Below are 19,150 nucleotides of genomic sequence, written 5' to 3'. Positions count from 1 at the left end.
AGTCCAAATAAATTAGACAGAATAAATTATTAGCATCTTTTGAAAGAAATAATATATTTTTAAAAAAAATTATAAAAATCAATTGAATTTAACCAATTTCCAATTAGACTATTTGTTTTTTGTTGAGTAATCCTTAAGCTTGCTCTCATTATTCCTTTAATCCTTGCTCTGCTTTTTGTGTTCAACGATGCAGACGCAAGTGCTATGTTGTTAGATTAGATAAAAATCAAGAAAATTTAATCTTTTATGGTTTGAATAATATATTTGTATTTTAGATATATCTACAATTTTAGTTTTTAGAGTAATATCGAATAAAGATTTAATTTTAATAATTTACATTAAATATTAAAATAATTGCTCTTTAATTCGGTAAAGATTTTCACTGTGACCTTAAAATCGAGATACAAATTTATAGTAATTCCTTTTTTTTTTTTTTTTTGGTGCTACATGTCTACGAATAAGACTATTTCATTCTATTTTGTTTTGCTATAATGAAAATATTAATGGTGTTCCATAATTAATACAATATTTTAAACCCAAAGTTTAATCAAGTTGTAAATTTAAACAGCAATATATGTAGGAAGTTTATATTTATGAATATGTTTTTTTTTTAATAGTAAAAAAAGTTGATTAGTCAAAATCATTGACATATATTGGTAGGTCCCCCAAATCCTTCACATGACATGCTTGGAGAGAATTAATGCAATTTGAGGATTAGGAAGCAAAATAATGAGCCGCAGTTCATTTCAGTCCTAGCATGACTATGGACCCCAAACACTGCAAGTCAAATTAGATAGAGTTCATAATTTTAACCTTAATCATGGTGTGGTCAATCTCAACAAACGCCATTAACAAAACATTGATCAAACCAAATAATAGAAAAAATAAAAGATGATGTGTTTCACTTAAAAATTGGGTCCTTTAGGTGCAGTGATTGACCTAATTGGGGTGGTCTGAGTTGCACATGGAGATCTTCCATTATCAATTATATTTGGCCTTCTTTCACTTTATATTTATGGCAACCCACTTGATCTTATCACTCATTATCCTTTTGGTAGCTCACACATGCGCATGTGGGAAGGGGGGAAAAAACAGAGAACATGGCAATCAACAATTTCACCGGCCAAAGCACCATGAATTATTGTTCTGTTTTAGTCCGATATTTTGTTCTAATCTGATTATTTACTTTTGTTTTTAAATCGTTTACATTATTTTATATTTGGTGATTATTGGGATGCGTATTTACATCGTGGTTGTAAAACTTTCGAAAAAGAAAAATGGAAGATGGATGTATTTGTTACATATATAGTAGTATGAATGTGGGTGCATGACAATTGGAGCCTTTTATCCAAGGTCTAAAATTTGTTGAGGACACATTTGTAAAAGATTAAAGACCATAAAAAGAGGTATGTATGTATGTTGTTGAGCAGTGAGGACTTGGGATTCGGGTGGGCAGAGTTTGTGGAAAAATGTTAACCATCAAATAAAAACAAAAGGGTTGTTAAACGAAAAGGAAAAAGGGGCGGTTTAAGCGCAATGACAGGCGCGTGGTGTAGGAGACCAGCTGTAAAAACTATAACCCTAAACATGTTTGGTTGTTACTGATAATCAATTATTCAATATTACAGCTAAAAAAAAAAAAAGAGAAAGAATGTGGAGAGAAACATGTCACCTTGATTAGCGGGCAACAACGGGGTTTCGTGTTTAATGCTCTCTCTTTTTAATTTTTTTTTGGTGGGATGTGTGGCATTGTCCATATTCACCTCCTTGGGGGGAGGGATTGGTTTTGTAGGTCAAAACTTTGACCATTTGTCTCCCGCCATTATGCACTTTGTCTGACCCAATAAACAACACCCTAGATTTGCTTATTAAGTGGAAAACAGAAGCAGAATCCAGCTGCTTATTTGTTAATTAGAAAGCTAAGGCTTTTTTACATTTAAAATGATGCAAAATTGGTTACCAAACCTTAGTACAATCATTGGAAAATTAGTAACTAATATCAACAATTATGGATTATGCTCTCTCTCTCTTCCACTTCTACTGCAGATGTTGATGATGACTTACTCACCCTTAATGACTACTTATATTGGAGGCTTTTCTTGTTTTTAACTTTTACTCATTTAGATTTTTATCAGCCATTTTGCTATCAGTATGTTCTTCATAATTAGGATTTAATTTAAGGAATAAGTTTTTTTCTTCATTTTCGTTTTATAATTTATGTTCATTACATCACTATATTAATAAAAATTATATTAATAAAAATTATAACTTAAAACTATAAATATTTTTGTTTCGATAAATCAAACCCACCATTATAAGGTTGCTTTATCCACATTTCATGTTGACAATTTTGAAGTGAAATATTAATGATGTTAATGATTGAATTATTATTTTTAAAATAAAATTATTACATACACAGGTTTAGTTTGAAAAGAAAAAGAGAACAACTAGATTTATAAAATGTATGTCACTTTAACCACATGAATATTGAAAAAAAAAAACAAACAAAAGAAGAAGCTTAAACCCAAAATAGCCACCTTTCTCACGTCCAATGAAGGGAGAAAATTGATAAAAATATGCAAGTCCAAGATGATCTGTTTAGACCCAAAATGGTATTTGGAAGGCCAGTTTCAAATTGTGGGCTGAACTTGCTTATCACACCAACATCTGCTTAGCAGGCCCAATATTTGGCCATATGCCTAAGGTGAGTAACTCAGATTTCAGTTAAGTAGGCCTCCAAAACAAATATGAGTCGGCGTTGGATGGGGTCACCATCGGTCATTTCTTCTGTGCTTGCTTGGTTTGGCGGCCCACTGTAGCTTACAATCAAGGTTTTTTATCGGAATAATATAAAATTAAAATAAAAAACAAAAATGGGTTGTTGCTAAAATTAAGTACTAAAATAGTACATTTTGATGGGTGGAAGGTGGTGCATAGGCGGCAATACCCTTATTTTCTGACACTTTACAGTAAAAAAAAAAAAACAATGGGATAAGACATGGGTGGAGGGTCTGGCGCAAGCGACACAGGTGGAGGGGCTGGTAGAGGTGGCACCACTTTAGTAGGGATGGGACGGCTGCATGTTGAGTTCCTCTGTATTTTTGTGTGTTGGACCAAGTTCCATTTTTGGCCGTGAGTGAAGGAGAAAGAGAAGGAGAAGAAAAGAAGAGAAGAAGAAGAAGGAGAAGGAGAAGGAGAGGCTGAGTAGGGAAGGGAAGGGAAAAAGAAAAGGAAAAAAGAGAAGGAGAATAGAAAGAGGGAAGGAGAAAGAGGAGGAAAAAATAGAAAAGAAAAAGGTAAATTATTTTGTTATAAATTAATGGATTAATGTTAATTTAATTTACCTTTTGTTATTATTGTTGATTTAATTCAGATTTAATTTTTAAATGTGATTTTGTAAGGTATTATTTGGTTAAAAGAGCTATTAATGTATGTTTGTATTTATTTTATAATTCTATTCATTCATAATTTATTTTTAATGTTTATTGAAGTAAAAAAAAGCCTATTTATATTATGTACAAAGAATGTTTTATTTTTTATATAATTTATTTCTTATGTGTGTTTTAGGTTGATTAGATATATTTTTATGAAATTTATTTGGCATGTTATTTTTTTATTATTATTTTATTTTATGTAGGTAAAAGGTGAGACCATTGATATGAAATTTGGAATTTATGAGATAAATTAGGAATTAGTTTATATGTTTTAATTTTTAAGATTTTATATTTTTTATAAATAATAAAATGAAATTTACTATGAACTTATATGAAAAAAAAAGTATTTTTTATAATAATTAAGTTAGCGTGTTATTATATATATATATATATATATATATATATATTTTAAACCAAAATATTTACTTATTATCATTTTAAAGTAATAATAAAAATATTCAGTATTTATTATGTATCGTTTATGTTATGTTTTTGTTATTGACATGTTATTTTTAGTTTTTAATATAAAATTTACTTATTACCATTTTAAAATAATAATAAAATATTCATATTTATTATGTATCATTTATATAATTTTCTATATTTTTATTGGCATATTATTTTTAGTATTTTAATTTTTTTTTGTTTTTATGTAGGTAAAAGATTAAACCATTGGGATGAAATTTCTGAATGAGACCATTGAGTTGGAGTTTGAGTTGGAAATTATAATCTATATTTAGTTTGTTAATGTAGTATAGCAAAAAATATGATGTGGAAAAAAATTGTTTGGTATTTTTTTTGTAATTAAAAGCAAAATAAAAATTTAGGTGTTTTGAAAAATATTTAAAATCCATCAAACTTTGAAATTAATAACCAAAATTTGTTTTAAAATTGCAGGTACCGCAATGGCTCCATTGATTAAAAACGATGGTCACATATCAAACACAGTTAATAATATGGCAATATATTGTTATTTATTAATTACGGGTTTCCTTAAAAAAAGATCTACGTAATTTACAGAAATAAATTATGTTATTATAACTATTTTATGTAATTTATCACTGTTAGAGCCCGTACTGCGCATTAAGGGGTCGGGTGAATGATTTAGGATATTCTTCGAATGCACGATTGATGCCGTACTTGGAGTTAGCTAGATTCGGGTCAACAGCATTGATCCAGATGTTTGATTTGCAGTACGATTTAATATTTGCATTGGTCGAGCATTGACACCCGAAGAGCCACACTTTCCATTTGCCGTGTGGGGAGTGCACTGTCACTCTGGAGGCTGTTGCATTGCAACTCCGGGAACTTGGCTACGTGCACCGCGTCGGGGTTTATGAGCGACATGTGTGGCCTAGAATTATTGTGTATCACAATACGTTGAATCTGGTTCCCGACTAAAGACGCGTTAATGTTTCTATCGTCATTCATGTCTTTGTCGTTAATATCATCGAGGACCTCGTCCACAACGGGATCACTATCACTATCGACATCTTAATCTCAAGGATCACTATTGTCGTATCCATCATCACCAATCGCATCAATATCGAGTGTAACATTAAGATCGATATCAATCCTATGTATAGTCGATTCACTATCAACGTACGATATTGGAGCCACCATGCACGGTTCTTGAGCTCCATATTCTTCACCATATGCAGTGAAATCTTCATTTTGCTCTATATCGGCTAACTCAGCAAAAAAGTGAATCGGTGCATTTTTGTCACTCCGATTACTACAGTAAAGAGCGATCATTGTCTCCGCATCTTCATCGTCTACAAGTTCTATTTCAATGAATTTGATAGGATCTGTTGAAACTGGAAACTTGTAGAAAAGTTTCGAGATCCTTCTCCCACGACGTCTAACAATTTTTGCATTAATCCTTTCCTTCATATCATCCAACGAGACATTTCTATTAAATCTCATTGCTATTTGTTTCCGACATTAAAATATACATCCAACGGTTGTTGTTAAAATGATTCCATTGAAATAAATGCATACAAAAAACAGATTATCCATCTTTAATACTTAATCATTAAAAACTTAACAAAAAATCTCAAAACAATTTCAAACAACATAAAAATACTTACATAAAAATTTAATGAATGATAATAGTCTATCTCTAACAATATCAAATATATTAAAATTTTTACAAGATAACATTCTCAACAATCTAAACACAAAACTTACTAAAAATCATAATAAACAAAATAACTTTAAAACAAAACATAAAAATAACACTAAACAAGCTATATAATACTAACAAAATATTTTGCTCTTATCATAATCTATTATATTTGAAAATAACAAAAAAAATCACATTTTCTTTTCTTTCTTTCTTCTCTTCTCCCTCTCTTGTTCTACTAAAATTTTTTCAAAACTGATACGAGTCGGATGGTAGAGTGGGGAGAGAAAAATATACTGGGTGTGTCGTCTATCAGATAAGCACCACCAATGCCGCTTATCAAATAGGCACAACTGGTGCCGCCTATCTGACACCCTCCACTACTAAAATAATATTTTTTTTACTGTAAAGTGTTAGAAAATAAAAGTGGTGCCACCTATGCACCACCCTCCACCTATCTAAATGTACTATTTTGGTACTTAATTTTAACAACAACCCATTTTCATATTTTATTTTATTTTATATTATTCCTATAAAAAAACCCTTAAAACCAACTTACATCTCTTTGTCTTACTTGTAATTTGACAATTTTCTATCCCTTTCTTTTACCTTATCTTCTTCAACCAATTCTTGATTTAAATCATCCTCATCGTTAAATATCACTATTAAGAGAAAAAAAAAAAGATTTTGCATCATTTTCTAAGGTATGTAATACATATGTTCACACAATAGACATAGGGCATTGACAATGACAGCTAGCTTTGACAAGGGAAGGTTCCAAGCAGCTTCCTACCCTTCCAAAACTTAATCATCTAAATTATCCAGCGCTGCTTGTTTGCAATAATGGGAAAGGGGCCAAGTTTTGTACATATGTACCACAATATTCTTTTAAACAAATATCAACCTTACAACAACAATTCTACCATCCCCTTCGTCGTCGGCTTGCCCTTATCCAACCGGATTACTTTGAACAAAAAGATTCCAACCGCGCCTTGCAATTTCTTTAATCACATTATTTGTATTACTCAACAAAGTTGACAATTAATACAACTAGAGAAAAAGCCAGAGGACACATAAAGAGAAGGGAATATTTCTATTCATTATTTTCTTAAATCGCATGTCCCACTCTCTTTCTTTCTTTTTTTCTTTTTGTTAAAATATGCCATAAATCCTTATATTTTTAAAATTTAAAAATAGTATCTTTATATTTTTAAACTGTTAATATTGTTAAATTTGTTGTTGTGACATTTTAAAATAAAAAATACTCAATTACTAACCAATTAATTGAAAAATGACTTTATAATTAGGTTGAATTAAAAAAAAATTGTAAAAGACTAACAATTAGACTAAAATTTTAAAATTTAAAAATATAAGAACTAAATAAGTATAATGAAATAGAAACTTAGAGACTAAATTTTTAATTTTCGAAACTTACAGGGACTTGTGGTTGATTTTAATTAATGAATGATGTCCCATCAATCTTAGGGGTGGATTTGGCGTGCAAATATTCAACATTTATTATCCAAATTCCAAAGAAAGGAATAAATATCAATCTTCACGCGACCATCGGATGGACGTCACTCAATCAATCACACGTTTCTTGAACGCGTGTACGTTTCAGATTGATTGAAATTTGTTCTTTGCTGCCACACACATATATAAACCCATGGGCTTGCCGTATGCTTATTCTTGAAACCGTCCTTTAGCTTTAGCATTAGACAAGTTGTTTTACTTTTAGCTTTTATCTTGAAGGTTGGGACACGAAACTTGTTGATTCCACTTTGCAAACAAGCGAAAATGCCAGGAGCTAGAAGCATAGGTGTGGCTATGGATTTCTCCGCTAGCAGCAAGAACGCTCTTAAATGGGCTATAGACAACTTGGCTGACAAAGGGGACACCCTTTACATTATCCACATCAACAACAACTCTCTCGATGAGTCTCGCAATGCTCTCTGGGCCAAATCCGGTTCTCGTAAGTTTTTCTTCACACCAAAAGCTTGAAAGATCCCATTTTTCCTCCGTTTGCTTATCGGATCTAATCTTGGGTTTGTTTCTTTCTCCATTGTCGCAGCTCTTATACCTTTGACAGAGTTTAGAGTTCCGGAGATTATGAAGAAGTATGATGTTGAAACTGATATTGAAGTTCTTGACATGCTCGACACTGCTTCTAGACAAAAAGAGGTAATCCTTTGTTATTTTTTTTTTTTAACCCTGTAAAAGGTCTATAGGCTTGTTTGGAACTGATGTTCGTCTTATTACAGATAAACGTTGTTTCAAAAATCTACTGGGGAGGAGATGCCAGAGAAAAAATTCTTGATGCCATTGAAGATCTAAAGCTTGATTCTTTGGTTATGGGAAGCCGTGGGCTTGGAACTGTTCGAAGGTACTAAAAGTACAATGTCATGGAAAAGAGAGTCAATTTCCTTTTGTTTTGATTTGGGTGGGTTTTGAATTTGGATGAATAACCTTTTTTTTTTTTTTGCAGAATTATATTGGGGAGTGTGAGCAACTATGTTGTGACGCATGCTACTTGCCCTGTTACCATCGTCAAGGAACAATCAAGCTCCAGCAAGCACTGAGAAGTTTACATGATATTTTCTAGTTTGATTTCCCAAACAATAATTTGATGGACGAGTGTATGTTGCTTGATCATGTTTTACCAAGTAGCTTACGCAGTTTTACGTTTGTTTACTGAATCTTAAAGATGTATGGTACTTTGTGAGTTAATGCACTGTTATGGAGACGATTATAATAATGATAATAATGTTGCTTTGTCGAAAATCATAGCGTTTCATGATGCGGAAGAGTATGCCATCAATGTTATGAAGTCGTTTTCAAAAACCGTGACACTTTGTTTATTGTTTTCCTTCCATTTTCACATGGGGTTGATGATAGAAAGATCTAGATATTTATCAACTATTTTGTACGGCTGAGATACGAACCATTTGGTTGGTTGATTTGTTTATTTAAGTCTTGAAGGACACATGGGTTGTTTATTAAAGGATGAAACTGGACACGGCACATTACTTTCCTTACAACACTTGGAAAATAAACAAAGATTCAGAAAAAACTCGGTGATAGGAAGAAGGCATTAATTATTAGTTTGAGGGTGCTGCAACACGAGCTTTGAAGATGGCCAATACCTTGTCTTTGGGAGGCAGGCATTCCTGAACGATGCCGCATTTTACGAAGTCGTGGCTCCAATTGAACAAGAGGGGGAATTTGTGAGCTGACAGCAACTCGCGCCCTGTAGCTTCCTGAACGATGTTCTTTTATTTTTATTTTTATTTTCCATATTTTGTCAAAGTTCGTGTTAATTCAAGAACAAAGAAATTTTGGTGTTTTAGGTAAGTGGCAATTGGAAAACAACATTTCCTTTTTCATGAATGAATCTGGTGTTGCATTCAAACTTTCCAGCAATAAGAATTTCAACCTGCCATATCAATCTTTTTCACCTTAACAGCTTGCCAAAAATCCTAGATGTAATCTTAAAATCTTTATCCATGACATAATATGATAGTAAGGGTGAAAACAACTGGGGAAAAAAAAGAGTAACGCCATACGCAGTTACCTAAGCAGATCTGCAGTGCTATATTACAAGATAGAAACTAGTAATAATAAGCATGAAAAAGACAATAAAAAGACAAATTTCTTTGCATCTCTTGAAGCAGACTATAGTTAAGTTTACTGAGTAAGATCCCTGTGGGTGTAAATAACCCCTTTGTCACCATCCACCACCTGCCCACTCCCCCTCAAGATCCTGCATTTTTAACAAGACAGGTAGTTAGATAGATAGAAGCTAATGTTCGGTGCATCTCCACAAAAGATTTTAGTCTAAGCAAATTGCAATAGCAGAAATCAAGATCAGAAGCATACCATCGAGTTGTTAACAGTCCTTCAACCCCGACTGGGCCTCGGGCGTGGATCCTGCTAGTACTTATTCCAACCTGTTAAAATTCATGCACCAAACAGTTTAGAAAATTGGACCTTTTTCTTATACCACCACCAGGAATTTTGAATTTTGAATACCTCAGCACCAAGTCCAAATCGGGCTCCATCACAAAATCGAGTGCTTGCATTATGAAATACTGCAGCACTGTAACACAAACATATTCAAATTGCAATGTCACCAACATTATCCCGACGAGGAGGAAGAAAAATAGATGTCCATATTAAAGCATGCAGCAATGCATGAATAAATGTGGTGATAATGAGAAAAAGTCTCATGGTAGACTTAAGTGACTGTCCAAATAAAGTAGATCTTCAACTTAGAAGTAAGCCTACCTGTCAACTCCATGTAAGAAAATTTCAGCAACTTCATGATTTTCAGTGACAATGCAATCAGTGTGAGAACTGCAGAGACAGCAAGGTTCTTAGAATCTAGAGGAAGGCAGCTTAACTATTCAAAGGAAAAAATGAAGCAATAAAAAGAAAATGAGTAAGACATGCCTTCCATGTTGATGTATATGGTCAATAGCAGCCTGCACATCATCCACAATTTCAACTGTGCAGGCCATTGAACTGTACTCATGATGAAATGAATGTGCCTCAGGAATATTTAACAAGGAACTCGCTCTTGGTCCACCATAAAGGGTCACACCTGCAGTAGATAAATCCCTCCAATAGTTGATATATCTCTAAAGTTTAGATAATCCCTTGGTAACTGCTATAACTTTTCCACATGCAAAGCACTCGACAACATGAAGAAAAAAGGCGAGTGCATTTGCACCACTTAAACAGCATAAAACTGAATCTTCTCCACATACTCAAATATGTTCAAGCCTCTATGATTTAACACAAAATTTCTGTACTTTCAGCCCAATCATGCATGATCTCGCCAAACCAAGTGACCATGCATTAAATTGGTTAAAAAGTTTAGACCTCTTAGCGACTATCACAAAGCCACATCCTCGTGACGCATACTGTCAAATATAGCACCAGTTCAAATTGATATCTTTACATACACTGCAATTTTGGGGAGGCATACTCGTCTATGCATATCAATAACTAGTCCACCTAATCTATGGATATCCCCACTCTAAAATTAATAATGCTGCTTGGTATTAGACAAAATTCTGCATTCAAAGTTTTCTTGCTTGGAAAAGTCAATATTGGAACAACCCTTTCAACTAGATTGCCCAAAAAGGTTTGCAGAAAACTGGTTACATGATCATGGAGAACAAAGCTACGAAAACCACCAAATTCACTGAATCCAGCATATTTAAAAACTGTAAGTGATCTATAGTTTTTAATGCACTAGGTAGTTGGAAACTCATTCATAGAAGCATACCTTCATGTTGGAGTTCCTTGGTAAGTGTATTGAGCAAACCATTACTAGACAGATCCTTGTGTACAAGAAGCGTTTCCTGTAGGAAAAAAATAGTTATGAACTTCAAAACAAACAGTACAAAAGTAAGAAAGTTGTAAAGGATAAATTAGAGTATGAAACAGATTCCATGTGTAAGAATTAACAAGTCAGATTTACTTATTGGAACACAGGAAATTGATGTCAAATATCAAATGAAATTACCATAGCGTTACATGCTGCAGGATAGTCTATCTTTGCATCCAGAACAATGCGCTTGGCCGTATCCCCCTTAGCTGATTTGTCAACATAAACATGACAAATTCCATCTGTACAGAAAAAAGAAAATACAAATTGAAGGTCCACTTGACGAATTCCATCTGTAGAGCATCAAAGGGCCCAATATTTTTCTTACCAGAATGGCCAAGAACAGGAATTTTTGTCAATTCCTTAATTTGAGAAACCAGCTTATTGCTGCCTCTGGGGATCACAAGATCTATCACATCATCAAGCTGTGCCAAAGTAGAATAACTTTAAAACCATCACATAACCAAAAAACTGCCATTAACTCAGAATCCGGCAACTCACCTTAAGTAAATCAGGAATATCCTCTCTTGAAGCCACAAGTCCAATTAGTTTGTTTCCAATGCTTTTTGGAATGGCCGAAGTAATGACCTGACATATAGGGGAAAAATAGTGAATAGAAAGAGAAGAAATAAGGTTTATGCTCCAGTACAAGGAACCCAGAGGATCAAACCTTGTGCAAGATTGCATTTGACTGCTTAGCTTCTTTGCCACCTTTCAGCAGAAGGCCATTCCCACTTCGAATGGCCAGTGAAGCTATCTGTCAAATCATAAAGGTAAACAAAAAAGTGGTAAAATAATCAAGAAACTATTACAAACCCCAAGATAGAGCTTAAGATTAAAATGGCAGAAAATAAAATGCAGCATAAAGTTTAATATTCAACGATGAAAGGACTCTTCATGCAGTAATCAAATAGACTAGTGCTTAACTTCAATATCTCATGTTCCAATATCAAGAGAAAGCAATCAAGTACACTGTAGTAAGAAGAAGGAATGTGACTCAACAGAATGTGGATATTCACGAAAAGTCAAAATGGAAGATCATTTGTCACTGAAATAATACACAAAATAACATAGCTTAACTGCAGAGAACAAGTCATTTTCTTCATGGACCTAGGATCATGTGGATTTCATCTTAACACGATCAACCACCAAAACTTGTTGGCTAATTATCCGTTAAGAACTGATGCCCCAACCCAAGTTCTCAAGCAAACATGAATTGACATGAGAGTGTAATCCTCAAAACAGCGTTATAAGCTATATGATATCAGTTTATCTGACTAAAAGCCATTGTCTGTTACCTGAACTAGGGCATCAGGTCGAGACTCAAATACAATCAGCAGGACACCTAGAGGGCAAGACGTTTTTTCCAAGATGAGTCCATCTGCAAGCTGGGACAAGGCAGTCAAAGTAAGGGCCGAAATAGGTGATGAAGAAAGCAAGTTCACATACTCAGATACTTTTTAGGATTTTCTAACCTCTGTTCTCTTTAACACTTGACCAATAGGCTCTTCCATCTCAGCAAGTACACGAACAGATTTTGCAAGACTAGCTATCTGTAAAATAATAATCAGTGTGAAACCTGAGGAATGTGTTTGTGCAAAAAATTTAATGGAACAGCAGCAATCACACAAAGAACTAAATTAGATTCGTTTTCAATCACATAAATCCAGGAATAAATAAATGCTTGCCTTTCCAGGCTTCAGGGCCAAACGAGCTACTAATGACTTATCATATCCAGCATCCTGGGCATCAGCAACATCTGCTTCATTTTCAACCTTAATCAAACTTTCATTGGCCTCAAGAGCATCAGCTATGTCCAGTAAAATTTTCCTCCTATCATCTGAGTGCATTGCCTGCAATTAAGACCATTTAGAAAAACATTCAAACTTAACTTCTTCAGTGAAGGAACATGGAGCCTGAGAGAGACATTTTGGTGCTACAAGAAGAAACAGTTCTTCCCACCTGAAGCCTTCTGGAACATTCCCGTGCTGCAACTGCCATCTCACGTGCACCAACTTCTTTAACTGAAGTCCATAAGTGTGCATCTTGATGAAACAGCGTACCAATCACGCTTTCCTTGGAGTACCTTTATAATGCTGTCTGTGGCATATCCACTTCAAAACATAAAGAAGAAAAAAGCAAAATGAGAACTGTGACGACAAAACAGTTCACGGTGAACCAGGAAAAACATGCTTCTTGCAAATACTAAAATTGAGAAATGAAACACATGCTTCAAAATATGGAGCAAAAGCAAAAGTAGAAGCACAAAAGAATATATATATATATATATATTGTGACGCCTAGTGCTTCATAACAATAAATACTCAATCATAGAATTATTTTCATAACAACTAGTCAACTTTCGAAAATAAATATAAAGTTTTAGAAAATAACAAATGAAGGGGGAAAGTAGAAATTTCTTGAATTGACTAGGATGCACAGGAGTGGCTAATGATTCTTTAAAATTGCAGTAGTATGAATCAGTTTCATTAAGAATTAATGAAGCTGATTAAACCGTCTGGATTACTAATGACATGGATATATGTTGTTACTAAGTTTGTGGAGTTGGATCCAGGCCGTACCTAGTAATAACAACAGGGATACCAGCATAAGCTGCACAGACAGCAGCATTAACCTTGGCAGTCATACCCCTCTACCAAGCCTGGACTTGTCTCCAAATGTTATTTCTCCTTGATGTTTTTCTTTTATATAGGTATGGATCAGCTTTGAATCTGGATCACTTGGTGGTCCACTATAAAGACCCTCCACATCACTCAATAACACAAGGAGGTCAGCTTGTAGCTCCAAAGCCAAGAGACCTGCCAGGCTGTCATTATCCCAGAATATACCAGAAGAATCCTGAAATAACACTTGCAATAAATTTGTTAGAAACTAAAAAGCAGTTTCAAAGAACCAAGCAAACAGAAAAGCTTCACTTCTTGCCACTTCAGACATACAACAAAGGAAGAGCTTGAATTGTCAGTCATTAGTACAAAGGACCTCAGCTAAATGTGTTGAGCGCTCTCTAGTTCTTAGTCATTCTAGTTAATTAGTTTAAAAGCACTGTTTATATTCCAAGGAGGAAGTGAACTGATACATAAGGGAAACCTTTGAAACAGCTAAATCTCATCTGAACTCTTGTTACAACAAAATGCTGAAAGACTATTAGCAGGGGTACATAGCTAAATGACAACGAACAACAGAAGGGAATTCAGATTCAGGGGAAAGGAATTATATACCTCATAAGGTGCTCTTCGGGTGCTGACTGCATCATTCTCGTTGAAAATTGGAATAACTTTCAAAGCTAATAAGGATTTCACTGTTTCAGAGAGTTGCTTTCTGAAACTACCATTCCTAAAATCAGTATCAGTCACAAGATGTTGTGAAGAAGAAACATCAAGCTGCACAAAAAATGAGTATCATTTAAAGCAAAGTAAAAAAAAAAAGAAGAAAACTGCCAAATGCTTAATAAAAATAGCACCAGAAATAGGTTTTTTTTTTTTTTGTTCACCTGGCTAAACAAGGTGTCGTAGAGAGCCATTAAACTACTCTGCCCAACAGCAGCACAAGCCTTCCCATCAAGTTCATATTGTGGGTTTTGAAGATCAGCCAAGCTGCAGAACCAAAATGAAATCATTTCATTCAAAATTTCCCAAAATGCCATATAACTATCTACGGCACGCACACACACACACACACAAAAATTAACTACCTGCTATTAACCAATTTCCTATATCTAAGCCTTTGACGACCAAGACCAACAGCACCTGAAGTGACCAAAACAATCTCATACCCTTGAGAATTCAGTTCCTTAAGCTGCAAGCAACCAATTCGTTAGAAAAATGCCAATCATTTTGTTAGGCATAATATCTCCCTTTGCTATAGATATGCTGCAGCAATGGGACATAAAAAAAAAAAATCATTGTTTCCATTGAGCCCTTCTCTTCTTTCGATATTTACCTGTTCACATAAAGCTCCAAGCCTCCCCACTGCTAATCTTCCATCAGCTCGAGTTACCACAGCTGTTCCCACCTGTTTTAATCAAAACCCATAAATCAAAATCAGTCCTTACGAACTAAAACATCAAATTAAAACCCCATTATGAAAAGAATAAAAAAAAAAACAGAACAATCAATTAAAGAATCCTAGAAATTGGTTATTGAAGAAAAAAGAAAAGAAACCTTGACAATGAGACGCTTGACATTTGTCACAAAACAACGGGAAGGATCCATGGAGTTAATTTTAAAAGCGAGCGAGTGAGTCTCGCTGAGTCGGGTCGATCTACTTAAAAAGCTTTCAACTTTTTTTTTATTATGGAGTTTCAGAAGTTGTGAAGAAGATGAATGAAGTGTAGCGGTTTGCCACGTCCAAGTAATTTCAATAAATACTAAATAGTGTTCCCAAGTCCGAACAAAAAGGATAGAAATATAAAAATATATATATATATATATATATATATATATTTAAAAATAAAATTTGTTTTTCGTTTTATTTTTTAAAATTTTTCTATGGTTATAGTTGATTTGATGTAGTTGTCGTGTAGTCTGGGTTGGTCCGTAGGGAATCGCGGCAGCAGTTGCCACAACAACAATATCACATAGGATACCTTTCACCTGAATACTTAGGCATACAGAAAAAGATATCATTTTCATATCCATTATGATAATGAAAAACCTACATTCTTTTCGAAAAAGAAAAAAGAAAATAGGCTATGTCCATTACCTTCCCCTACATTTCATCGAGATGCCTACTGGAATCTATTAAGCATCTATCCATACTATTAGGTTTTTTTTATTTTTATCTAAACAATATAAAAATTAATTAAAAGTAGATTAATTATGAGAATAATATATTTTCTACAGTAAAATTAGGTATCCTCAGTTCATCAATCATATTCAAATTTAATTGTTAAATTATTATGAAACATTTGATTGAGTTTATACTCATCAACCATATTCAAATTTAATTGTGAATTTATTAAATACTTCCAAAGAAATAAATATTATTTTAAAGTTATTTATATTTTTAATATTTAATAAATTTAGAAAAATTCATTCACAAAACATGATATTTGAATTTAATATATGATGCTTTTGCTATTTTAACTTTACCATTTAAATGAAAGTCATATTTGATTTTTATATGGATATTTTATTTATCTACTCACGTTGTAAATGTGTCATAATCTAATATTAAGAATACTATCACATACGATATCGTGTAGAAACTACGTATATAGAATACAAATGTGTGATTAAAAATAACACACAATAAATAAAGAAATGCATGGGTTGGAACTAATGAATTATAATAATACATGAAATATGTACTATACTAAAAAAATTAGATTAAATTGTGAGTAAAATAAAATTAAACACATAAATAAATCGAATTAAAAATATTAAATGCATTATAATTGTTTATTATGGTGTTGTCATGAATTGTGAGTTAATATCGAGTTGACTTATAAAACAAACTCAATTAATAACATCATTAATATACAATCGATAAAGATAATAAAGTATACATAATACAATTAAAATGTAAAATTATATTAAAATAAAATTTTAGTGTAGTAGTAAAGTTAATGTTTTATTGTTGTAAATAGTACAAATTTTGTGTAATTTTTATTGATTTTTTAAAATAAAAAATTAAAATACTTTCGAATCATATAATTTATTTTAATTCTAGAAGGATTTTTTTGTAATTTTATTAACTTAAAAGACTTAAATAATAGTATAGATATAGAGGAGTAATAATGGTGAAATTGTTGGAAGCCCTCAAATACATCCATGAAATTGTGTTTTACCATCAACAAGAAAAATCTATGGAAAATATCATCACGTCAATTAACATGTAAACACTTGGATGTTCATTAATCCATGGAAGCAATGATCACAAAGTTAGACAAGTGTTAATCAGTTGAGAAAAATCGGATCAAAATAAACTGATTTATCAAATTTGTTATTTAAGATTTCGTATCCATCAGAGTCAGATTTTCTTTTTAAAATATACATTCAATTATTATTTTGAAACTAATGATAACCAACCCACCTATTTTTATATACCAATATTAATATTTTAAATTTAGTTTTTTTAATACTATATTACAAATAACAACTTAATTCATATTAGTTAAGACATGTGTTTCAAATTTAAAATTTACCATAATATTAATTTACTGAAAACATAAAAAAAAAAACACTCTTATATTGACATGTATTACTTTATAAAAACAATGCTATTTTAATAATTTTCAAATCAAGTTGGTGTACATTTAACTCTTGACACTAACTCAGTCAAGAGCTTGATATAAATAAGTATAGACATTTATTACTTTGTGAAAATAAAAATATTTTAATAATTTTTAATTGAGCTTGTTTTCTTTATTAATTCATGACACTATTCAATTTAGAGCTTATTATAAATATAGATATACAAAAATAAGAGAGTACTTTTAGGGTAAAAATATTTTGAGATAAAATATTATTATATAAAATACTTTTGAGACAAAAATAATTTACAAAATCACTTTTTTAAGTAAAAAGTAGAAGACACTCAAGTGACACGAATTCAATCATATTCTCTTATTCTCTCTCCCAATATAATAATATAATAATATATATATATATATATATTTGGTTTTGGTCTATTCATTTATAGTTTGGTCGATACTAATAAAAATTAAAAAACCAATAGAATGCATGTGAACTGTATCTTTTACGAGTAGATAAAATATTTTTAAACCACAAAAATAATAATAATAATAATAATAATAATAAAGAAAGTATATTTATAGAAATTAAATAAAAAAGAAAAGGGTAGTTGCAAGTTAGAAAATATAGGATTAAGTAATCCTATTTGATAAGAAATAGGTATACAATTTAAATACGTTGATCTCTTAATTAAGAAATCCAAAATCAGATTCCCCTCCATTACTCTCTTTCCATTTTCAAAATAAGAAAATAAAGATTGGGTTGAAACACTTAAAACACTTAGCTAACCTTAACGAACACACGCTTTACGTTTCTCATGAAAGTTCGTTCAGATTCCATGGCGTTCTCAGCGAAGGGACAAAGCCACATCTCCTGGAAAACTGCGTCAGATAGGCAACTGCCGCTTTTTCTGAGTTAAATTGGGTGGTTGAGGCGACTCGAAGACGATGATGGTGTTTTATTTCAGAAATCAGGTTGATTAGATCTTCGTATTTATACCCTCCAATCATTAGGGGAAGAAAACAACGCGGGCGATGGAGATATCGCCACGTACTCCTAAGCTTTTGAAATCTGCTGCGGTAAGCGACAAAGCAAGATCGCCACCAAAATCAATGCACGACTTTTAGTCACACCTGAAAGACGTGAGAAATGGTCGGCTTTTTTCATTTGTCTAGTTTGAAAGTGATTCACGTCTCTCTTGGACTTTGTTTTTCTAGTCTCGGTGTGTACCAATGCCCCACTTTAACACCCAATTGCTGATCCTATAAGGTAAAACCATGCAAGTCATTTCGCCTAGGAGCACACCCAGGTTTCAGCAGCAGAAAAATGCCCCAGGCTATTAAAATAAAATATCTTGTGAGGACAAGTGTTTTTGTTGAGTAAATTAAAGGTCGTGGCAGATATTGATTCACATGACGTGTTTGGATATTGTTGTTTGTAAAGCAAGTGACAAATTTCCATTTGATTCCTCAATATATTATACGAAAGTGAAACATTATGGTAATGATCAGGGACGATGAATCAGCCTCCACAGTGATTATAGAATTGAAAAAATAGGACTTTTATATACTAATTACTGATGTTTGTTAAGACTTGAGAGCCAATGTAGGCACTTGGTGTTGTCGTCTCTGGTTGTCAAAAAAGACAATGCATTGGTTCTTTGGGGCTAATCATTTCACTCCCTCGTGCACCCTTTTGTACCATATCAATAATTGCAGATGTTTGATTCCATTACGCTACTGATTCTTCGCAGTTATGGCAGAGTTTATAAAGTATAATATATATATATATATATATATTTCTGATTACCTGTTAACAATACTATTATTAAGTTTATTCATGTTCGTACGATAAGTTAATCAAATACCATCAAAAATTAAATTTTTTGTGCGATTTACATGATCACACTTCAACATAAGTTATTAATATCTTAGTTTTATCATTTTAATCAATATTTCATTATTTTATATATTATTTATATTTG

The 19,150-nt window shown here is 32.5% G+C and overlaps 2 protein-coding genes across 2 annotated transcripts; one reads left to right on the top strand and one right to left on the bottom strand.

The window, feature by feature from the left end:
• Positions 1 to 7,138: 7,138 nt before the first annotated feature.
• Positions 7,139 to 8,340, top strand: LOC108460514 (universal stress protein PHOS32). The gene is made up of 4 exons (XM_017760028.2): positions 7,139 to 7,531; positions 7,631 to 7,740; positions 7,821 to 7,942; positions 8,045 to 8,340. The coding sequence occupies exons 1-4, from the start codon at positions 7,357 to 7,359 to the stop codon at positions 8,136 to 8,138; spliced, it is 501 nt and encodes a 166-aa protein (XP_017615517.1). The 5' UTR covers positions 7,139 to 7,356; the 3' UTR covers positions 8,139 to 8,340.
• Positions 8,341 to 8,930: 590 nt separating this feature from the next.
• LOC108460513 (delta-1-pyrroline-5-carboxylate synthase-like) lies at positions 8,931 to 18,497 on the bottom strand. Its single transcript, XM_053026455.1, is given in 22 exon segments — positions 8,931 to 9,319; positions 9,436 to 9,506; positions 9,589 to 9,655; positions 9,844 to 9,912; positions 10,009 to 10,159; positions 10,850 to 10,925; positions 11,090 to 11,193; positions 11,280 to 11,376; positions 11,453 to 11,539; positions 11,622 to 11,708; positions 12,250 to 12,339; positions 12,427 to 12,504; positions 12,640 to 12,804; positions 12,914 to 13,018; positions 13,020 to 13,065; positions 13,534 to 13,603; positions 13,606 to 13,810; positions 14,191 to 14,352; positions 14,463 to 14,565; positions 14,664 to 14,767; positions 14,912 to 14,983; positions 17,956 to 18,497. Coding segments are annotated over 22 exon segments (2,166 nt in total). The 5' UTR covers positions 18,037 to 18,497; the 3' UTR covers positions 8,931 to 9,243.
• Positions 18,498 to 19,150: the final 653 nt, after the last annotated feature.

This window comes from Gossypium arboreum, chromosome 4 (assembly GCF_025698485.1).
Source record: "Gossypium arboreum isolate Shixiya-1 chromosome 4, ASM2569848v2, whole genome shotgun sequence".
Classification (NCBI taxonomy): domain Eukaryota; kingdom Viridiplantae; phylum Streptophyta; class Magnoliopsida; order Malvales; family Malvaceae; genus Gossypium; species Gossypium arboreum.
This window is presented reverse-complemented; position numbering and strand designations above follow the sequence as displayed.

Excerpts from the sequence above, each read along its gene's own strand:
- LOC108460514 (XM_017760028.2), top strand. The coding sequence starts at position 7,357 with ATGCCAGGAGCTAGAAGCATAGGTGTGGCTATGGATTTCTCCGCTAGC. Across the intron at positions 7,532-7,630 it reads CTGGGCCAAATCCGGTTCTC|CTCTTATACCTTTGACAGAG; the intron begins GTAAGTTTTTCT and ends CCATTGTCGCAG. Across the intron at positions 7,741-7,820 it reads CTGCTTCTAGACAAAAAGAG|ATAAACGTTGTTTCAAAAAT; the intron begins GTAATCCTTTGT and ends GTCTTATTACAG.